Here is a 21,762-nt window from a genome sequence, read left to right as displayed (position 1 = left end):
AACAATTAAAATTTATAAATGTACAAAGAAATATGATCATATACAAGTATACAATGGAATTGCAATGATGTCATAAAAAAGAATTACCTTAAACAGTATATGGTCTATTCCAGAATCATTAAGATCCCATTTTTTTATAAATGTGTTGCTGAAGTACATTTATATAGAAAAGTTGCACAAATTGTAAACTCAGTGGATTTTCACAAAGTAAACACACCCAGATCAAGAAACAACATAACCAGCACCACACTCCCTCCCAGGAGTAACCACAATCTTGTCATAAGATCCCATTTGTAATCAACTCTATAGTGGTCTACTGATATACAGTAAGATGCACTATTTTAAGTGTTCATTTTGATGAGTTTTGACAAATTTACATATAACCATTATCACAACATTATCACAACAATGTAGACTCCATTTCAATTTAAAATTACCTATCTATATCTGTGTTTTCGTTTGTAGTGACACTGAAAAAAGCACAGGTGGATGTGCTAAAAACTGGGAAGTGAAACCGTTTAGTGCTTTCACTTCTTTAAAAATTTTAAGCAATTTAAAAAAAAAAAAAGAACAAATGATAATATAACAAACGGTCCTGTATATACCACCCCCTAAAACAGATGCCAATATGTAAATTTAACAGCAGAGATACAGTTCAAATTCTTCCTCAGTCCCACTCCCTTCAGTCTTCCCAGAGGAAACAATGATCACTAATACTTTACTCCATACATGTATTATGTTTCTTAAATTTACATGAGCAAGGAGAAATTATTTAATAAATGGTATTGAGAATACTGTTTTAAGAGGCTCTGGCTTCGGCCAATAGTTCATTATCAGCTAAATTATTTACAAATTTTGAAGCCTAAGGATACAACTGTTTATTATCACTTGATATTTTCTTATCCCTTGATTTTTAAATCTGTATTAGAAACAGTTCGTATCCTAAAAATAAAATTCCTAACATTATTCTTTAATCTACCTATTAGAAATCATAAAAAAACTAAAAGAAAAAAATTTTAAATAAAGAATATAGGGTAAGCCAAAGTTCATTAGCATTTCTGGCCAGCCAAAAAGTAGAAGGCAATGACTAACAAAACGATATCATTCATTAAATTACCTCAAATTTTAGCTTCTTTTAACTTCCTTTCTAAGAAACCAATTATATTAACAATGTTAAGAAAAATGCTATCACCTGAAAAAGTCCTAAATTCAATCTAGACTTGATTCTTTTCATTAATCATTCTAACATGTATAAACTCCTAATTGAACTACTATATCAAATGAAAGACCACAATGATGAGAATCTCTGTCTGAGATAATTATAAATTATATACTACTTTAGGATGATCAAACACAAACTTTTTAAAATTATGTATTAAAGAAATAGGTAGTATGGAATTCACCAGTGTGTTTAATCAAGGAATGCTTCAGATAGGTCTTAAAAGAAATAATAGGAATAGGGAAGTAAGTGAGAAAACATACAAGGCAGGATGATAAGTACAGGCAGATTATAAACTAAACAATGTCTACTCTGATCTATCAGGCTGGATCAGAAGAGTCATGTTATAATAATAAAAGATAGCAATTTATTAATTATACCCCCCACTTTGTTCCGGGAAGATTTAAACTTCTAAGTAAATATTAAAACGTGACCAGGTAGCATAAAATAAAAACTCAGACAAGATGAGACACACGAGGGAGTTATCGAAATAAAAACCAGAAACCTACCTTCCATAGAATGGAATTCTTGCTTTGGTAGCATTCTGTTTTAGTTGGTCAAAAGCTCCTGTAAGATAAAGAGTTAACGAGTCCTCAAACTTGAAAATAAAAATTACAGAGAACAGTTTTCAAATTTCAACACATTACCTGCTCTGAATGTGTCTGCACATATCAAACAGGTCTTCCAACCTTTCCTCTGGTAATAATATGCTAACTGGGAAAAGAACGTTTAAAAAATACAATATCAATAACTACAAATTATTATACACATAATTTTTTTTGTTTACCCTTGTTATTTAAAGATTAAAGTAAAACTGCCCATATTCTCCTGAAAGTAGTATTATTACATTATTTTAAGTTTTTGTTTGAATTCCAGTTAGTTAACAAATAGTATTACACTAGTTCCAGGGGTACAATATAGTGATTCAACACTTCCATGCATCACCTGGTGCTCATCACAGCAAGTGCCCTTCTTAATCCCTATTTAACCCCTCCCCTACCCACCTCCCCTCTGGTAACCATCAGAGTTTGTTCTCTATAATTAAGAGTCTGTTTCTTGGTTTGTGTCTCTCTCCATCCCCCCCTTTGCTCATTTTGTTTCTTAAATTCCACATATGAGTGAAATCATATGGTGTTTGTCTTCCTCTGACTTATTTCACTTAGCATAATATTCCATCCATGTCGTAGCAAATGGCAAGATTTCATTCTTTTTATGGCTGAATAATATTCCATTGTGTGTCTTTGGTGTCACACACAGGCAGAGCCTGACACGGGGCTCAATCTCATGACCCTGAGATCATGCCCTGAGTGGAAATCCAGAGTCGGACACTCAACTGATTGAGTCACCCAGGTGCCCCTATTATTACATCTTGAATACAGCAAATCTGCTAAAGAGTTTAAATTCTAACTGCCATCCAGTAACATTCAAAGGATATAAAATGATCAAGCAATACATGACCATAGTGAAAAATGTTACTACTATTAATGTTAATTAAGCAAAAACAGTAACATAGCCCTCTAAGAAATAATCTTTTTCTCTTTTTTTTCTAGACTATAACATAATTGAGGCTTGTGAAACAAAATCTGGTAACAAACTTGAGGCACCCAATTCTGGAGAAAGCAATGAATTAAAAATTAGTAGAAGGATATGTAAAATGAAGATCTAGGTTATGTTGGGTGGGACACTATTAAAAGGGAGCCTTGAACCATCGGAGATAAGGTAAACTTTCCATGTTCTCTTCTCCAAAAATCATATCCTCACTTCCTTAAAGTATCGATAGGACAGTCTCTTTGGTAAAAGAAATAGCATAGTTATATAAAAGTCTACCATTCTGACAAAAATCAACCACAAGGGAGACTCTGGGATTCTTTCTTATCGTACAAAAAGCTATTACAAAAACATAATAGATATATTGAGTAACACAAAATTGTAAAGCAACAATACTAGCCTGGCTTTAACATAAAACTTGATTTATACAAACATATCTTCTCCAGGGCTTTTTTTTTAAGACTAAGTATAATTTACCTTTTTTTAATTTTGTTTTATTTATTTATTTGAGAGAGAGAGAGCATGAGAGGGGGAAGGGTCAGAGGGAGAAGCAGACGCCCCACTGAGCGGGGAGCCCTATGCGGGACTCGATCCCGGGACTCCAGGATCATGACCTGAGCTGAAGGCAGTCGCTTAACCAACTGAGCCACCCAGGCGCCCCATGTATAATTTACCTTTGAACATGTTGTTGTTTTACCACTCCCTTGCAATCCAACAAACATGATCACATTCTGTTTTCCTTTAGTGGGTGTCCATGCTTTAACTCCAGGGTCTACAAGCTAGGTACCAAAAATAAAGATAAAATCAGGTTAACATATGCTTACACCCAAAACCCCTCTCTCCACAACTTCTAAATTGTAAAAATAATTTAAAGACATTTTAGTATAAAAGGCAACAATAATCCTACCATTCTAATACAAATTTACTATTTCCCTGAGTACACACATAGTGAAATTTAAGAATATAAAATAATGCATTGCAAAGTCATAAGCAAGCCTATACTCCCAAACCAATGCAGAGAAAGGCTCTCAAGACATTTTTTTTAGAATAAGCAGGAGTGTGAACAGTGAGATCAAGTTTGAGCCAAAGGAGCAATCTACATCAGCACTGCAGAAATATAAAAATATATGTGCAGGCCGCATATGAACTTTTAAATTGCTAGTAGTGACATTAAAGAAAGTGAAAATAAGTGATATTAATTTCAATACTTTATTTAACCCAATATATTAAAATGCTATCATTTCAACATGTAATCTATATTTAAAAATTAATGAGATATTTTATATTCCCTTTTCTCATATGAGGTCTTCAAATTTGGCATCTTTTTCAAACTCAGAGCACATCTCAATGTGGACTAACTACATTACAAGTGCTCAATTACTACATGGGGCTAGTAGCTGCCATATTGGGACAACACTTATCTTCATGTTGAGTTTAAATAAATGCTTATGTATGAGCAAAATTACAAATCATATGTGAAAGATTTTCCAGGTCAGTCAGATGTCAAATCCTCCAATGCCAAACACCTACTGTTCTATGAAGCTTTTATATTTAGAGGGCTAGTAAAAAATAATCACCAATTTCATGAGTCAGTGGGAAATTAAGGTTCATATATGGATAGCCCCCAAACTGATAAGCATGAGGACTTTTTAAAGTTCATTTTAAAAAACAATTCCTTTGCAAGTCAGTTGTTTACAGCTGGAAGCATGTATCTCCATAATTACAGTTAATGCCCTAGATCGGAGACCAGCAAACTCTGTGTGAATAAAGTTTTTATGGAACATCACCAAGCCCATTCATTTACTGTTTTGTGCTACAACAGCAGAGCAGGGTAGCTGTGACAGAAATCATATGGCCCACAGGCCTAAACTATCTAGTCCTTAGGAGAAAGTTTGCAAAGCCCATGTGAGACAATACCATAAAGATCACATAGTCCGTATTATACCTGAATTTCAAGGAAAGCCATGTGGTAACAAAGGAAGGAAAAGAGAACACATTTTGTTATCTCTTTTCCAGGCACAGGCCTAGCCTTAAGGAAACTTCTGAAATAGTCACAATCTATCTTAAACGTAAATCCACTCTCCCTCCTCCTAGATCTTTTCAGACACTCATACTACCCTATATTCACCTCCGGTCTCCATATCTCACAGCAGAAGCACTCAGCTCTCTATGAACCTAAATTTGGAACATATGCATTTTAGTGACTATTTTATAAATCTAACTTCTATTCCTCCTGCGCCCTAGAACAGCAGTACTTTTCAGTGTCAGGACTCCTTTATAATTATAGTAGTTTTTAAGATGAGTTGCAATGTAGAATCTGAAACCATATAAACTTCATACTCCATTACATTAAAATCTGTTATTCTACCTTGCACTTTGAATGTATCTTATGCTGGTGCATGATTTTATAACGTCATATATTAGTCACTGACACATTTCACTACACAACATCAAAAAAAATTATTATATCATTACTGATCTCATCAGAAATGTACTGGGATCCTGTCAAACTCATGGTGGAGATACAAGTTTTTAGTTTTCACTGGAAAGCTCAATTTTACCACTGGCCACAATATTGTTACTTATTCGCCTTATAGTGACAGGCTCACTTTACTTGAAAATCTTAATTCAAGTCTGAATTACCACAGATTATCTGTCTGTTGTTAGTTGACATAAAAATGGTGTTTTATGAAAGCAGCTAGTTCAGCTTGCAATCAAATAATCACACATGTACCTTCCTCAAGCCAACCATCAAATTTCAGTATGCAGCAAAAGAGCTTTCTGTATACTTCCCATTTCATCCCACAAAATCGTACAAAGATGTATATACTCAGGAGTTAAGATTTAATACAACTAATAACTTCTACTGCTCCATCAAGGGCATTCTTAAATAAAAAAGGCTTTTTCCACCCCCTGCAAGTGTGTAGTAGTAAAGAGTACAATGACTACTAGTATAGTTTGGTACTACTGCCTTGATTCATGTTAGGGAATTTTACCCACCATTGCTTTTGCACTACTGCTGCAAATATCAAACAATAAAAAAGGCAAATAATGTCTTAGTATTATTATGAAAAGTTTTGACCTTGCTTTGTATATCACTGCTCCAGACAATAAACTTCTGAGTATAGGGACCAGTCTAAATTATCTCTATCAGCAGCATCTGACCTATTGCCTAGAATAAATTAGGTACTCAATAAATACTTCTTAACAAAGCAGTTAATGCACCAGAATTGCCTACAGATGCCAAACCCTAAAAACAGAAATTTTCACTCACCCTGCACTGACCCCAGGAGACAGATGAAAAGCAAACTGGAAATAACGTGAGGAGTCCTACAAGGAGTTTGGAGATCAGACCTGTGTCTGCCACTAACTAGCTGTCTCATTTTTCTCAACTGCAAACTGAGAAGTAGGACTGGAAAATTCTCTGACCTCTTTTAGGTCTGAATTTCTTTTTTTTATTAATTAGTCTACAAGACTACATGGAATGCTATAACCATCTGAGATACTAGACTTTTGCAAAGTACCAATCCAGCTCTGCTGAAACCAAAGGAGTAAATGAAACTATTCACACAATAAATGGAAAAATACTAGAAGACCACTAGCAGACATCTGTTCCTCTAAAAAAATTTTTTTTAGTTCCTTCCTTTTTTCCCCCTACCATTGGACCCATACATATTTTTTAAAGCTCTAAGATTTTCACCATAATTTTCATGACCATAGCAGCAATATCAGTTCTAAGGCGATACAAGGCAATAGGCTATATTTACTACTTGCAAAATAAAATCTAGGCAAGAGTCAGGATATTTGGTCTTTTCAAAGGGAATTCTGGACACAATGAACAGTTCAGAAAAGAACACTTCTCAAGAGTGACTTTCCATACAAAAGTAGGACCTTCAATAGGCAAAACCTGATATTAAAGAGGATAAACTCAAGAGAGGCCCTTCCATCAATTAATCTGTAGGGAAGTTTTACTTTTTGTAACCTGGCTTTGGGAATTTTTGCAGGAACAGTACTAGCCTTTCATATCTATACTCAGAACTTTGTATTCAGAAAAGTCTATAATAAAAATAGGCCCCTTTAGAAAAGTTAATAATCCTTCAATTAATATTTTTAATAGAGATGAATATTCTATAAAAACGTTAAAAAGTATTCTGAAATAGTATTCCTGTTTGCAGTGCTAATGTATTTTTATCCACTGGACTCTATGGAGAACCACAGCACAGTCCTGATATACTTTTACCTTCACAAGTTCTTTAAATACAGCGTGCTGAATCATTTTTCTTTTGTTAAGACCAGATGCCATCTCTTCAAGATCAATAGCAGACCTTCATGATGATGGTTTTTGTGGGTAGGAGAGAGAAAAGTCAGTTAAGACACTCTGAAAAAAAGTTTCTGCTCCAAAAACATGTAAAAATATTCAATCATTCACATTAATAGTCTTCTGATTAGTATGTATATAATTACTATAGACTCATAAGTCTATATCATAAAGAATTTACCATGAAATATTAGATACAAGACCGTGGTTAGTTTTTCAAGGCTTTCTTTTGAATTCATATCACTGCAAAGTATTAATTTTATTTATTTTAATGTTTTAAAGATTTTATTTATTTATTTGAGAGAGAGAGAATGAGAGATAGAGAGCACGAGAGGTAAGAGGGTCAGAGGGAGAAGCAGACTCCCTGCCGAGCAGGGAGGCCAATGCAGGACTCGAACCCGGGACTCCAGGATCATGACCTGAGCCGAAGGCAGTCGCTTAACCAGGCGCCCAATTTTATTTATTTTTACAGCGTGCATATTTTATACATTTTTACATAGAGCAGAAAATAGGACTGCTTTCTCTAGTTCTAAATGTTTAAATGCCGGTTCTACATTTACTGCCCAGTTTAACAATATGAAAAGGAGAAATGGCCTGAACATGACAAGGGCTAGGATTCAAACAGTTAATTGAGGTGCCTGTATTATTCTATGTGCCCTGCCCCAGTCAGTGCCTCTCCCAAAGAACACAATAACTGAGACAACACACATTACTCCTTCATTCAAATATGGACAGAAAAACCAAAAGGAGAACAAGAACGAATCCAATTCTCCAATAATGAAGGAGGCTGATTAATGTCATCTTAAGCCTGAAGAGGATAAAATGGCACCACTTTTCTATGAAGAACTGTTAAAAGGCTTTTATATTAAAATACTATACTGTGCATGATTGAATCCATCCAAATAAAGGAGTAGTAAAATGGGAAGAAATCCATAATTAAATGAAAGCCACATGTAGTTTATTCTTTGAAACATCATTATGGAAACACACTATCAATGCAATCTTGCAACATATGAGTTCTACTCTTTTCAAATGCTGTATAGCAGAAATGTTTCATGATATAGCAGACTTTTCGAGTTAGTTCTTCATCTCGGTAAACTCAATTTAGTTTGCCTGTTTTTTACCTGATTAATTTAACTTACTTAACATTTTCTCTTAGTTGCTTCACTAGTTTAATATTAACATCTGCTTCCAATAATGCTGTACATACTTCTTTTAGCATAGCATTTAATACCTGCAAATAAATAATACATAAAAATTGAACACTCCCAGTGTGTCATTTCAATCGTATAAAAACAATGGCTGATCAATCATCATATACTACCATAGCTTAATAAAAACAATACTACACTGTAAGAGAAAAAAAAAAGTTTTTCAATTAGCCTCAGAGAGGTAATCTTAGCAAATGTCTAATCATTTTATCAAAATAAGATACTCCATTTAGTTGAAATCTTGCCATTGGCAACGATGTGGATTGAACTAGAGGGTATTATGCTAAGCGAAATAAGTCAATCAGAGAAAGGCAATTATATGATCTCACTGATACGCAGAAGAGACAAAGCAGAAGATCATCAGGGAAGAGGAAAAAATGAAACACGACGAAACCAGAGAGGGAGACAAACCATAAGAGACTCTTAATCTCAGGAAACAAACTGAGGGTTGCTGGAGTGGAGGGGGGTGGGAGGGATGGGGTGGCTGGGTGATGGACACTGGGGAGAGTATGTGTTGTGGTGAGCGGTGGGTGTTGTGTAAGACTGATGAATCACAGACCTTTACCCCTGAAACAAATAATACATTATATGTTAATTAAAAAAAAAAAGAAAGATGGTCAAAAGGTACAAGCTTCCAGTTACAAAAATAAGTCATGGGGATGTAATATATATGCGGTAACTACAGTTTATAATACTCTATTATTTATTTTTGAAGTTTCTGAGAGTAAATCTTAAAAGTTCTCATCAGAAGAAAAAAATTTCTGTAACTATGCATGGTGATGGATGTTAACTAGACTTACTGTGATCATTTACAATATATACAAATATCAAATCATTATGTTGTATACCTGAAACTAATATAATGTTATATATATGTCAATTAAACTTCAGTAAGAAAAGAAAAAGTAAATCATTCGGCACATGGAAAAAAAATTCTATGTAAGTGTAATTAATGTTAATTACTGGTAAGTAAAATGCTGTAATAATTAAAAAAAAAAGATATTCTATTTAGTTTTATTCAACCAAGTAGTAATTATCACAATTTTATTCCTATATTAAAGTAACCATAGTAAAGACAATATGCAAGCCAAAGAAAGTTACTACACAATTGATGTTGCCATTGAACACCTTCTGTTGCTGATACACAACACTTTATATTCACAATATCTGCTTAACTGGACTACCAGGAAGAAAATGCAACAAAAGAAAATGACCTGGTCTGACCTAGCAGTCTTACTATTTCCACTCACAGCAGAGGAAGAAAGTTGAAAAGAAAACTATCCTCCATTAATAACTCACTATCATCACGTATTTGCTGAGTTACAAGGTACTGTGGTTAAAAGGTCATAAACTACAAAGTCTTAAAAAAAAGATGAGGCTTTTGTTGCTCAGGTAAGTAAGTGTTTACACACTAAACTGTAAGCTCCATGAGGGCGGGGATTTTAGTCTGTTTTGTCACTGCTATATCCCTGGTGCCAGCAAAAAGCCTGCAAAAATGTAGGCCCTGGGGCACCTGGCTGGCTCAGTCAGTTACAGCATATGACTCCTGATCTCCGGGTTATAAGTTCAAGCCCCACACTGGGTGTAGAGATTACTCAAAAATAAAATCTTTTTTTTTTTTTTAAGATTTTATTTAGTTGAGAAAAAGAGAGAGAGAGAGCACAAGCCGGGGGAGGGGCAGAGGAGGGAGAAGCAGGCTTCCCACTGAGTAGCGAGCCCGACGACATGGGGCTCGATCCCAGGACCCTGGGATCATGACCTGAGCCAAAGGCAGACACTTAACCAGCTGAGCCACCCAGGCACCCCAAAAATAAAATCTTAAAAAAAAAAATGGGCCATGGAATATTTCTTGAATAATTCCCATCTTCAACTCACTTCATACATCCTACAGAGGCTTATCAGATCTACCTCTCATTAAAGGAGTCTGATAAAAATGGAACTGATCTTTCATTAGAGGGATTTCTTCTTGTTAATTCCCTAGCAACATAGTACTAAGAGCAGAGAAGTTGCCAATTCAAGCAACAGCTGTTACTCTACTTCCCACCAAGCTCTTCTCCCTGGCTTCTTTTTTCTCTACTATAAACATAAACTGCGTAAGGGTTACACAAAGGGGAAAACTGTTTGAACGGCTATTGTTTTATTTATTCTGAATTCCAAAGACTACACAATGATTTAAGTTATGATTTATCATTTAATAATAATTATTAGAAAAAGCCCTGGATGAGGAATTAGAAAAAAGATACTAATCCTGGCTTTTTGGATAAATATGTGGAACTGACTTTCTGTTGCTGTTAACTGAGAGCCTGCACTAGCTAAACTCAAAGATGGCCCCAAAATTATTTAATTCCATTAGCTAATTAAAGTATTGATAGCAAATTCTGCATTAGATTTTTTTTTTCAGTGAGCACTGAGTAGCGTACAGAACTGGTGAATCACTGTATTGTACACCTGAAACTAATAAAGCACTTATATTAACTATTAACTACACTGGATAAATTTTTTTTAAGTTCAAAAAAAAATTTTCTTTTCAAACCTCCAAGTTAGAAAGTACTTTTTTTTTTCTTAGAAAGAGAAGGAGAGAGAGGAGTGGGGAGGGGCAGAGGGAGAGAGAGAATCCCAAGCAGGCCCCATGCCCAGCATAGACCCTAACTTGGGGTTCGATCTCACAAACCCAACATCATGACCTGAGCGGAAATCAAGAGTCACATGCTTAACTGACTGAGCCACCCAGGTGCCCCTAGAAAGTACTTTTTATCTATTATTTCATTTGATCCTTAAAACCATCTTGTAAGGTAAATATTGTTTTCTCATTTTATACATTAAGGAATCTGAAGTTGACTTGCCCAAATTTCTATCACAAGCTACTAAGTAGGTTGCTAAACAAGGTCTTCTAAAACCAAATTCAGTACTCTCCCAATGGTACCACAAAATATAAAGTATACTTGTGGGCTCTCATCTTCTTCAATTGATAAATCATTAAGATACAAGTTTTGGGGGGGAGAAATGACAGAATTTTTTTTTTTTTGGTGGGCAGCAAAGGTTTATTGAGTGATAGCAAAGTGACAGTATAAAGCTCCCGAGGAGGGAGGGGACCTGGGAGGGCTGCCTGAGAAAGAAATATTTTTAACTTAAAACAAGAAAGCCAGGAGAAAGAGTATTTCAGATACCATATAAAGAGTCAGCTTACAAAATCTAAAAAACAAAAACTGAGTGAGGATTTCAGAGAAAATCAAAGTAGACAACATGAAAATACTAGCCTTTTACGAGAACGCTAAATCAAAGTGGAGAGAAAGGTGAGATGCACACGTGCCTCCCCAGGAAGAAAGAAGCAGGACACTGAAGTTTTGGGCCTATGTCTTCAGATCTGAGCCATTTTCAAAACAAACAAATGTCATTTTTACATGTTCGTTAAGATTTGGGGTTTTTTTGTTTCCTTTTTTATAATTCTTTACAGAAAGTTAAATAGTAAGAGGGTCAACTCAATAGAAAACACCATCTAGTATATCCAGTTTTAAATTTTTATCTACAGTTATTAAATCTACAACAAAACAAATATAAACATAGAGATTAGTAATAATTCATCTCCCTGATGCTAGTAATGATGTGCAATCATATATATTTCACACATTATACATACCTCTTCATTGATAATGGTGGCATTGCTCAATGAGCGTAATGCTGATGTTATTTTTCTTCCAAGGTCTGCTAGTACCATCTTGAAGGCTTTAAGATGTGATTACAAGAAAATCTAAGAAGGAAAAACATTAAATAAAAACATTTGAAAAATAATACCAGTTCCCCTAATTGAGGACTTCTAAAGAAGAGTATTTAGTTCAAATTAAAGTAGTGTTTAGATTCTACAACTTCAACTTCCATAGCCTCAACCTGCAGCCTCAATATAGGTATGCCCAAAAGCTAAAGCTACCCCTTGATTATGATGCCTTATGTTTGAATACCTAATTGGAATAGTCTATACAAATCGGCAAATTTAACATATCAGGTAATATGCTTTGAGGAAATGATGATATAATCTCAAATCTGGACACACATGTGAATACGGACATTTTGGACATACATGTGAATATAATAAGAGAAGGAAAAATGTGAAATCTCCACTCAGAACTACTGTTCAATTTACCACATTAAAGGACTCTGTAAACTATCTTGATTCATGCTCTAAGTCAAAGGGAAAAAAAAGGTTTAATTAATAAGACACTTCACTTTTCACACACATTACGTTAGCTCGTCTTATTCTTCTAACACCCAAGGAAAGGGGTATATTACTAACTTTCCTATTTTAAAGCTGTTCTTGATTCCCCAACTCTATAACAAAATAAGCTCAAAGGCCCTTTCCGCAATAAAATGTTACGATTTTATAAAGTATGTAGATGCACCTACTACACCTAAGTCGTTAGACCATGCAAGGACTCATGGGTGGTAAGCAAGCAATAGGACAGGTAGTCCCTGGCCTCAAGTTGCTTATCCACTAACTGGCAAGACAAGACACATGAATGTGCAGCAAAATAAATATTAGGAGAATTCCTTTTGCCTGACTCCCTTCAAACTGGGACATCGGCTTTTTCCTACCTTCAGGCTCAAATGAAACATCAGCTCTTCCTGGGTCGCAAGCCTGCCAGCCTTTGAAATGGAACTACACCACTCACTCAGCAGTCCTGGGTCTCCAACTTGCCAAGCTGGAGGATCTTGGGACTTGTCAGCCTCCGTGATGACATGAGCCAATTCCTTATAATAAAGTTCTTTTTATATATGTGTGTATATATACATACACACACATCCTATTGTTCTGTTTCTGTGGAGACCCTTGACTAATACCAGTAAAGAACTAGTTCAAAGCTAGCAATAAAACTTTATGATCAACTGTCAATGATTATTTCCGTAAAAATTCAAAGGAAGAAAAAACAGGCTCAAGTAGATAGAACAAGCTTTACAGAGAAGCTGGAATATGAATTTGATCCTGAATATAAGTAGAACGTGGACAGGCAGAGAAGAAGACAAAAAGGAACTGGAAGAAGATGATAGGCATGAGCAGAAATGGAGACCTAGAAAAGCTTGGGACATACTATACATTACATATGCATTATGTGTGGACTTAGAGATTATTAAGTATGCATTATTTGGGAGACAGTAAATAAAATATTCTAGTCAGAACAGCGGTTGTAAAGAGCTCTGAAATAGAGGTTGTAAAGAGCTCTGAAACCAAGTTAAGAAGTATCAATTGTCTGGTAGAAGGAAAATCGGCAGAAAAGCTCAGTGTTCCAACTATTTTAGTTAACTCTTCGGAGTTAATCTAATCTAATTTAGCAACCGAGATAATCTAGACTAGATTCCTATAAAGAGAGTATAAGGAGATTAAAAATAAGAGAAACAGAAGGACAAAATTGCTGACTCATTCAACATAGAGAACGAAGAGATGAGGGGAGTCAAAAGAAGCAGGAAAGGAAATGCACTCAAGGACCTATCACTGGCAAAGAGATATTCCAGGTTGAGCTCTAAATTAAACACTACACTTCCACTCAGGTAAAACTAGGTAATTTAGAACCTAAAAAATTACTACCAACACTTGATGGAATTGAAAAAAATGTGCTTACCGTAAACTATTTACATGGTTACTTCACCTGAAAGACCAACTACTTCACAGACAAGATCCAGCACTTTTTATTTATGTTTCTTATCCCATACTCATTATATTAAATTATTATTGCTTAAGTAAATATTCCTGAGGTAAAAAATAAGAGTCAGATGTTTCAGTTCATCTATTTTACCACTGTGTTACCAAGAGTGATACAATCCTAATTATGACACCACAATTTACTTTTTTAGAGATCATGTCATAAACACATCATCCTCCATTTTATTTTTTTTATTTTGTTTAAAGATTTTATTTATTTGACAGAGAGATAGAGAACACAAGTAGGCAGAGAAGCAGGCAGAGGGAGAGGGAGAAGCAGGCTCCCCACAGAGCAGGGAGCCCGATGTGGGACTCGATCCCAGGACCCTGGAATCATGACCTGAGCCGAAGGCAGACGCTTAACCGACTGAGCCACCTAGGTGCCCCTCATCCTCCATTTTAAAAAGCTATATTAGTTAAATCTTAAAAATAAACCTATCTTCCCATGTAGACCGTCTTTTTCTTCCTTTTTTTTTAAGATTTTATTTATTCATTTGAGACAGAGATAGAGAGACAGAGAGCATGAGCAGGGGAAGAGGCAGAGGGAGAGGGAGAAGCAGGCTCCCCACTGAGCAGGGAGCCCAATGTGGGGCTCGATCCCAGGACCCTGGGATCATGACCTGAGCCAAAGGCAGACGCTTAACCATCTGAGCCACCCAGGCTCCCTGTAGACAGATCTTTTAAACTAAAAAAGCTTCTGTGAAGTTTTCTAATACATTTTTCCTCATGTAAGTATTTATTGGCAGCACATTTTTTAATTATTTGCCTGATTATAAAAACTTACATTTCAGTGGAGGAATAATGATATCTAATAATACCTTTTATTTATAAAGTATTATCTGCGCAATTTCTAAGGATGTGTTCTTGAAAACTCTGGTATTAGAATTCTCCTCAAAACCTCAATGACTTCCTATTTCATGCAGAGGTAGTCCTCAAAATGCAAAATGGACTGTAAGACACTCCCAAATACACACACTCCATTTTAATCACATTGACCTCCTTACTGTTGATGCTGCATATTTCTACCTCAGGGCCTTTGTACTGGCTGGCATGATCTCCCCCTGGCTGACAAGGGGAAGACAGCTCCCTGCCTCATCTCCTTCAGATTGATGTCTAGATGCAGTTTCTCAATAAGGCCTTCCCTAATCACTTGTTTAAAATCAGAATTCCCCTTTCCTCTATTTTTTCTCATTGTCCCATTACCAAATAAAATGATTTACTTATATTGTTTGTGGTCTATAATATCCCCCAACTGAAATGTAAGCTGCATGCAGGCAGGGACTTTTGCCTCTTTTGCTCTCTCCTATGAACTCACTGCTTTATGTACCCTCAGAGTTATATATTGAACCCTTATTAAAAATGAACTTTATGAATGAATGTATTAAAGACTTTAGGAATAAAGCAAGACTAGGGAAACCAAAGTCATGAAAGACCTTATAAATATCTCTTTTAAGACCACTAATATACAGCCACTTTGGAAAACAGTGTGGAGGTTCCTCAGAAAGTTGAAAACAGAGCTACTCTATGACCCAGCAATTGCACTACTAGGTATTTACCCCAAAGATACAAATGTAGTGATCCGAAGGGGTCCCTGCACCCCAATGCTTATAGCAGCAATGTCCACAATAGCCAAACTATGGAAAGAGCCCAGATATCCATCGACAGATGAATGGATAAAGAAGATGTGGTATATATATTCAATGGAATATTACGTAGCCATCAAAAAAATGAAATCTTGCCATTTGCAATGATGTGGATGGAACTAGAGGGACTATGCTAAGGGATATAAGTCAATCAGAGAAATACAATTATCATATGATCTCACTGATATGCAGAATTTAAGAAACAAGGCAGAGGATCATGGGGGAAGAGAGGAAAAAATGAAAAAAGACAAAACCAGAGAGGGAGACAAACCATAAGAGACTCTTAACTATAGGAAACAAACTGAGGGTTGCTGGAGGGGAGGGGATTGGGGGAATTGGGTGGCTAGGTGATGGACATTGGGGAGGTTATGTGTTGTGGTGAGTGCTGTGTGTTGTGTGTAAGACTGATGAATCACAGACCTGTACCCCTGAAACAAATAATACATTATACGTTAATAAAAAAATTTGGAAGAGTTAAAAAAAAAAGAAAGACCTCTAATATAAACCAATGAAATCAAAAAAAGTCAATGACCTAAGAAATTGATATTGTACAATTAATATCCATTTGCCATTACTTATGACAACTTTTTAGAATTTCCAACAAGATTCTTTTTTTTAGGATTTTATTTATTTATTTGACAGAGACAGAGAGAGAGCACAAGTAGACACAGCAGCAGGCAGAGGGAGAGGGAGAAGCAGACTCCCCGCTGAGCAGGGAGCCCGATGTGGGGCTCGAACCCAGGACCCTAGGATCATGACCTGAGCCGAAGGCAGCCGGTTAACAGACTGAGCCACCCAAGCACCCCATCCAATAAGATTCTTAAAAATTAACTTCACCTTGATCTAATATGCATACTAAAATACAGAACATCTTTTTTTAATGTTACTAGCTAACCCTGTATCTCAAATTGGAGTAATTTACAATTCAAGCACACTCACTCAAAATTCTCTTGTTCAACTAAAAAGGTTTACAGAAGTAAATCAGTATATACTAGAATTTCATAAAAGAGGAATCTCTACTTAGATGGGGCTGTTGGAAAAGTTTAAGAGTAAATTACTGTATAGTACTTCATAGAGTTTAACATCTATTATCTCATTCCACCCTCACAACAATTTTATGATATAAGCAGGTTAGGGAATGGTGTTCCCTACAAAAAAAAAAAAAAAAAAAAGCAAAATGACTTTCCACAGTCTCAGGTCCTATAGTATGAATGATGCTTTAAAAAACAGGGTTGAATATCCCTGCTGAAAAACTCCAGGACAAATTTTGTTGCTATATTACAAGAGAGGAAATCATATTTTGTTTTTGTTTTTTTTTAATATTTTATTTATTTATTTATTTGAGAGCGAGAATGAGATAGAGACAGCATGAGGGGGGGAGGGTCAGAGGGCGAAGCGGACTCCCTGCTCAGCAGGGAGCCCGATGCGGGACTCGATCCCGGGACTCCAGGATCATGACCTGAGCCGAAGGCAGTAGCTTAACCAACTGAGCCACCCAGGCCGAGGAAATCATATTTTGAAAGCAAAAATGCACACTCCTCTTCATGGAAGAATCATTGCAATGTCCAGAAAAAAACTGATAAAGACCACTGCAATCCGGATGTATAAGGACTGAGCTTTGTCCGAGTCACATGTTCTAACAGGAATCTAAGAGGAGTTGGATAGTGAGGTGATGGAAATAGGCCCAAGTCTAGGGTTCCCTGATAAGGCAAGCACAAGGCCAAGTATTATATTTACCCGCTGCAGTGTGAAGTACTGGAAAGAGCATAGGCTTTGGAGTCTGACAGACTTGGATTCAAATCCCAGCTCTGTTACATACTGGCTGTGTTACTTTGGGTAAATTACTTAATCTCTCTAAGCCTCACTTTCCTCACCTGCAAAATGGAGATAATACCATTATCAAGGTAGTGACCCTGAAGGGATGTTGTGAGGGTTAAATTAGACAGTAAGTATAAAACTGTCTGCAAGCGCCTAGTATATTAACTTCCTTGCTTTCTTGAATGATACCAACTGGCTCTCCCTATAGTGCTATCTGAAGTGTAACTGGAAGTTTTCTTAAACCCTACTTAAGTTCCTGTCCCATTACCTAGGAACAACCCCAGGAATCTTTAGTGCCAGTTACACGTACCTGTAGTTCTACTGTTCAACAGGAGCTGGAGTGTTCAAACAGCCACTTTCCTCTACATAAACAATTATAAATATTCCTGCCAGAACCTTACCTGGTCTGAGATTATATAAATAGATCCTAATGACTGGAGATTTCAAATCCTTTTACAATGAAAATCCCTGTAAAAAAGTTCTTCTAAGCCCTAGTCAGTAACTAATTTATTGGATCAATATTAGACTAAAAAACTAAATTATTTTACATTAGTAGTAGTAAATACCTTTAGAAAATTCAATTCTATATTATATACCTTTCCAGAAGCTATTCAAATAGCCCAAACTAATACTTGCTTTCCTCACTATAATACTAAATATATCTATATATATTTAAATTCTGTATATGTATTCATATTCTAGGGTAACAGATAACCAAGTGGCCTATACGCATCTTATTTGCTAAAATTATTCTATTTGAATAACAATATGTTAATTATGACTTTTAAATTTATGAATACTTTTTCATTCTGAATCTTAGTCCTTCAAAGAAATAATTCATAATAACTTTTTGTGATTACAGGAAGATACACGTTCATTGTAAAAATTCAAACACTACAGAAATACTAAAGGTAGAAAATATAATTCCCCTAATCTTACAGCCTCTTGTCGCCTGGATAACCACCAATAACAATTTGGTATACGTTCCTATAGATTTTCTTTTCTTTGCATATAATTTAGGCAAGTTTTCACAAGGATTACGGTTTGGGGGAGTGAAAAAGGAAGCAGTATGAGGGAAATTATTTTGTAAACACTCTTGCTAATGCTAAAAACATGCTTAAATGCAAAGGCAGAATACATAGCTGCATATATTGTATAATCCAGTTTTGTCTATAAACAAATATCAAAAAATAACATTAGCCTCCAGGGAAATACAGAGCAAAGGCACAACCAGATACTACTTCTCACACACTAGAATGGCTATAGTCAAAAAGACACAACTAGTGTTGTTAAGAATGTGGAGAAATCAGAACCCTCACACACTGCTGGTAAGAATATAAATGGTATAGCCCTTTGGAAATAATTTGGCAATTCCTCAAAATGTTAAACATAGAGTTACTGTATATGACCCATCAATTCCATTCCGAGGTACCTCCAAGAGAAAGTAAGACGCACACATCCACAAATATCCATAAAATGGAATATTTGATAATAAAAAGGAATGAAGCACTGATACATGCTACAACATGGATGAATACTGAAAACATTGTTACATGAAAGAAACCAGTGACAAAAGAGCCACATACTCTGTGATTCCATTTATATGAAATGTCCAGAAGTAAATCTATAGAGACAGAAAGTGGATTAATAGTTGCTTAGGGCTCAGAAGTTGGGGGAAAATGAGGAGTGACTATTAATGAGCACGGAGTTTTTTCATGGAGTGATAAAAATGTTCTAAAATTGATTGTGGTGATGCTTGCACAACTCTGTAAATACACTAAAAACTACTGAATTGTACATTTTAGGTGAACTGTGTGACGTGTGAATATTATTTCAGTAAAACTGTTAGAAAATAATAACATTTGTCATTTCTGGATGATGAACAACTAGTCATCTTTATTTTTTTAATTTACATCTTTTTGTAATTTCCAAATTTTTGGTAATGACTAAGACTATTATTTTTTAAATCAAAGGGAAAATTATTTTTCAAAGTGCTCCTTGTGAGAAATACAGTGATATTATACTGGGGATTGAGATGGAATTGCCACTTGAATTCATTTAGTTATTCATTCATTCAATATCTACCATGTGTTCCAGGAGTCATCCCAGCATGAGAAAAGTGCTAACTCCAAATCAATAAATTACATCAATTTAACACAGACAAGACTCCTCTGTTGACTTCAAAAGATCAATTATACATCATACCACCACTGACTTAACTGCTTTAATTCTGCACCAAAGGTTTTATTTAACTATGCAAGAAGTATCAGGAAATTCTCTCTTCATTAAAATAATCTGTTTCCAAATTTTAAAACTCCTTTTAATATTAAAAAAACAATGCAACATTTCATAGTTTGATAGCAGAAAAGGTATACCAACAATTCAATTAGCAACAAGGGGTAATAACTCAAAAACAATGAGAATCATTTAAGATGCTTTATTGGCTATCAGGTCGATCATAACAAGAATCTTAATGTAAACTGTTACCAAGATTAAAACAAAGTCAAAAGAATTCCTCAGCAATAGTCTGTCCTGAAGTTGAAAAGACCATAGGATGAAAGCATAGACGAGGAGGAATAAGAAGTATATACTATTTTTGTTATTTCAGCTACCTGTACCTATCACCTATCCACTGAAAATTAAATACTCAATCAGAATCTGCAAGGATCGTACCATGAAAAGGTTTTGGGGGAAGTGGCTGGCCTCATCTAACTTCTTGATTAGGAGAGTGAAACAAGGCATCTATATTTTGAAAAACTTCACTGGCTATACTGAAGTGCAACCAGGCTTAAAAATCACTATATGAAACAATACTCCTCAAAGGAAACAAGGGAAAGAAAAATCAGTTCCATGATTTAAAAATTAGAGTCAATGTAGCAAATACACTGAAGGGTGAAAAACTTGAGAGCAAGGAGACAACAGTACTAATCATAGTAATCATACTCCAAAAGTCTGGTGGAGGCATGTTGGCTTGCCCCAGGGAAGCAGAAAGCAGAATGGATCAAGTCAAGCCCAAGCAGAAGCTACAGGACCTAATCACCAAATAGCTGTGGGAAATGAAGGAGAAACAAAAGGCAAAAGTGACTCCACGGTCTCAAACAGTAACCAGATGGCCAGGGATACCATTAACCAATGAAGGGAAGACAAAAAAGAGATGCTGGTTTGAAAGCTAAAGAGTAACCAGAGAAAAGGTTCAAGAGGCTTTAAGGTTTTGTAATGTTGTATTTGTCATGTTCTACTAAAGTGGGATTTTGAGTACATCCACTATAATACTTTGTAATGTCCTACTAAAGTTGGATACTGAGTACATAGGGGTTTGTTTTATTATTGTTTTTAAAATTGAGCATACAAATATCACAAAATTCAGGTAGAAACAAGGAGTCAAAACTCCTATGCATGATATACATAATAATGAAAAAAGTGGAAAAAAGGGAAGCGTAGGTAGTAAATTTGGTTTGGGACCTATTGAAACTAAAGAACTCTATCATTCATGAGACAGAAGTTACAGGGGAAAAAAGAGAAATTAGAGAAGTTTGGAAATGGTTAGCGTACAAAGATAATGCCATGGAAGCCAAGGATGTAGATGAGAATTCTCAAGGACAGCCTGTGAAAGACCATGGGATGGCGAAGAGCCAACAAAAGGAGTCAACTAAAACAGAATAATTAAAATGGATAAAAGCCCTTACCAATTCCTTTCCCTCTCCAAAGGCATACAGAAGAAAATAAATTAAAAAAAAAAAAAAAGCTACCATTTATCTCACTAAATTCCAGTGGCGGGTCCAGAATTTCCAGTTAGGTGGAGTTAGAGGAATAAACTGTTTGAAAGAGGGCCTGAAGACGCTTTTATCAAATTAGAAAATATTAACTGACCACATGAAAACACTAAGAGAAAGAGTTTTGAGGGAAATAATTCCTCTCCCCTTTGGCACCAACACTGCTATATTCTAGGCATTGCATGAAACAGGTCATCTAATCTTTCATCCCCATAATAAGCTTATTAGATAGATGAGAAAACTGAGGCTGGACTGGAATAGCAACTTGCTCAGGGTTACAGATCTTCCAAGGAGTTCTCTCATCTGCATTCCCAGAGCTCTCATAGCTCTTTATACCTTCCTAGAGTTTCTCATTATGCATCTTGCTTTAACGTGCACTTATGTGCCTCTCTCTCACTGTACTGTTAGCTCCCCAATGACAGGGTTTGTGTCATTCACTTCTGTATCCCTACAGATAGGAATAAGTAAATATTCTGTTGAATTAAGCATATGAAAGAACTTGGTGAGAATAGCATCAAGGAAGCCAACAGGGGAAAGAGTTTT

The 21,762-nt window shown here is 35.6% G+C and overlaps 1 protein-coding gene across 3 annotated transcripts in view; it reads right to left on the bottom strand.

Annotated features, from left to right (window-relative positions):
• LOC112822475 (signal recognition particle subunit SRP54) overlaps positions 1 to 21,762 on the bottom strand; it is a 65,712-nt gene that overhangs the window by 43,219 nt on the left and 731 nt on the right. For 2 of the 3 annotated variants that reach the window (XM_073895085.1, XM_025870169.2), the window contains exons 2-7: positions 11,934 to 12,044; positions 8,228 to 8,319; positions 7,008 to 7,092; positions 3,442 to 3,546; positions 1,867 to 1,933; positions 1,729 to 1,786 (exon numbers count right to left, since the gene is read on the bottom strand). In XM_073895085.1, the coding sequence (XP_073751186.1) occupies positions 1,729 to 1,786; positions 1,867 to 1,933; positions 3,442 to 3,546; positions 7,008 to 7,092; positions 8,228 to 8,319; positions 11,934 to 12,011 (485 nt within the window). In that variant the 5' untranslated portion in view covers positions 12,012 to 12,044. Of the gene's footprint in view, positions 1 to 1,728; positions 1,787 to 1,866; positions 1,934 to 3,441; positions 3,547 to 7,007; positions 7,093 to 8,227; positions 8,320 to 11,933; positions 12,045 to 13,905; positions 14,036 to 21,762 lie in introns of those variants that run through there. The other variant, XM_073895083.1, reaches the window with a different exon arrangement.

This window comes from Callorhinus ursinus, unplaced genomic scaffold, assembly GCF_003265705.2.
Source record: "Callorhinus ursinus isolate GAN/ISIS: 27379988/994484 unplaced genomic scaffold, GSC_fseal_2.0 scaffold8, whole genome shotgun sequence".
Taxonomy (NCBI): Eukaryota; Metazoa; Chordata; class Mammalia; order Carnivora; family Otariidae; genus Callorhinus; species Callorhinus ursinus.
Note: the sequence above shows the minus strand (reverse complement) of the source record. Positions and strands in the feature narration are given on the sequence as shown.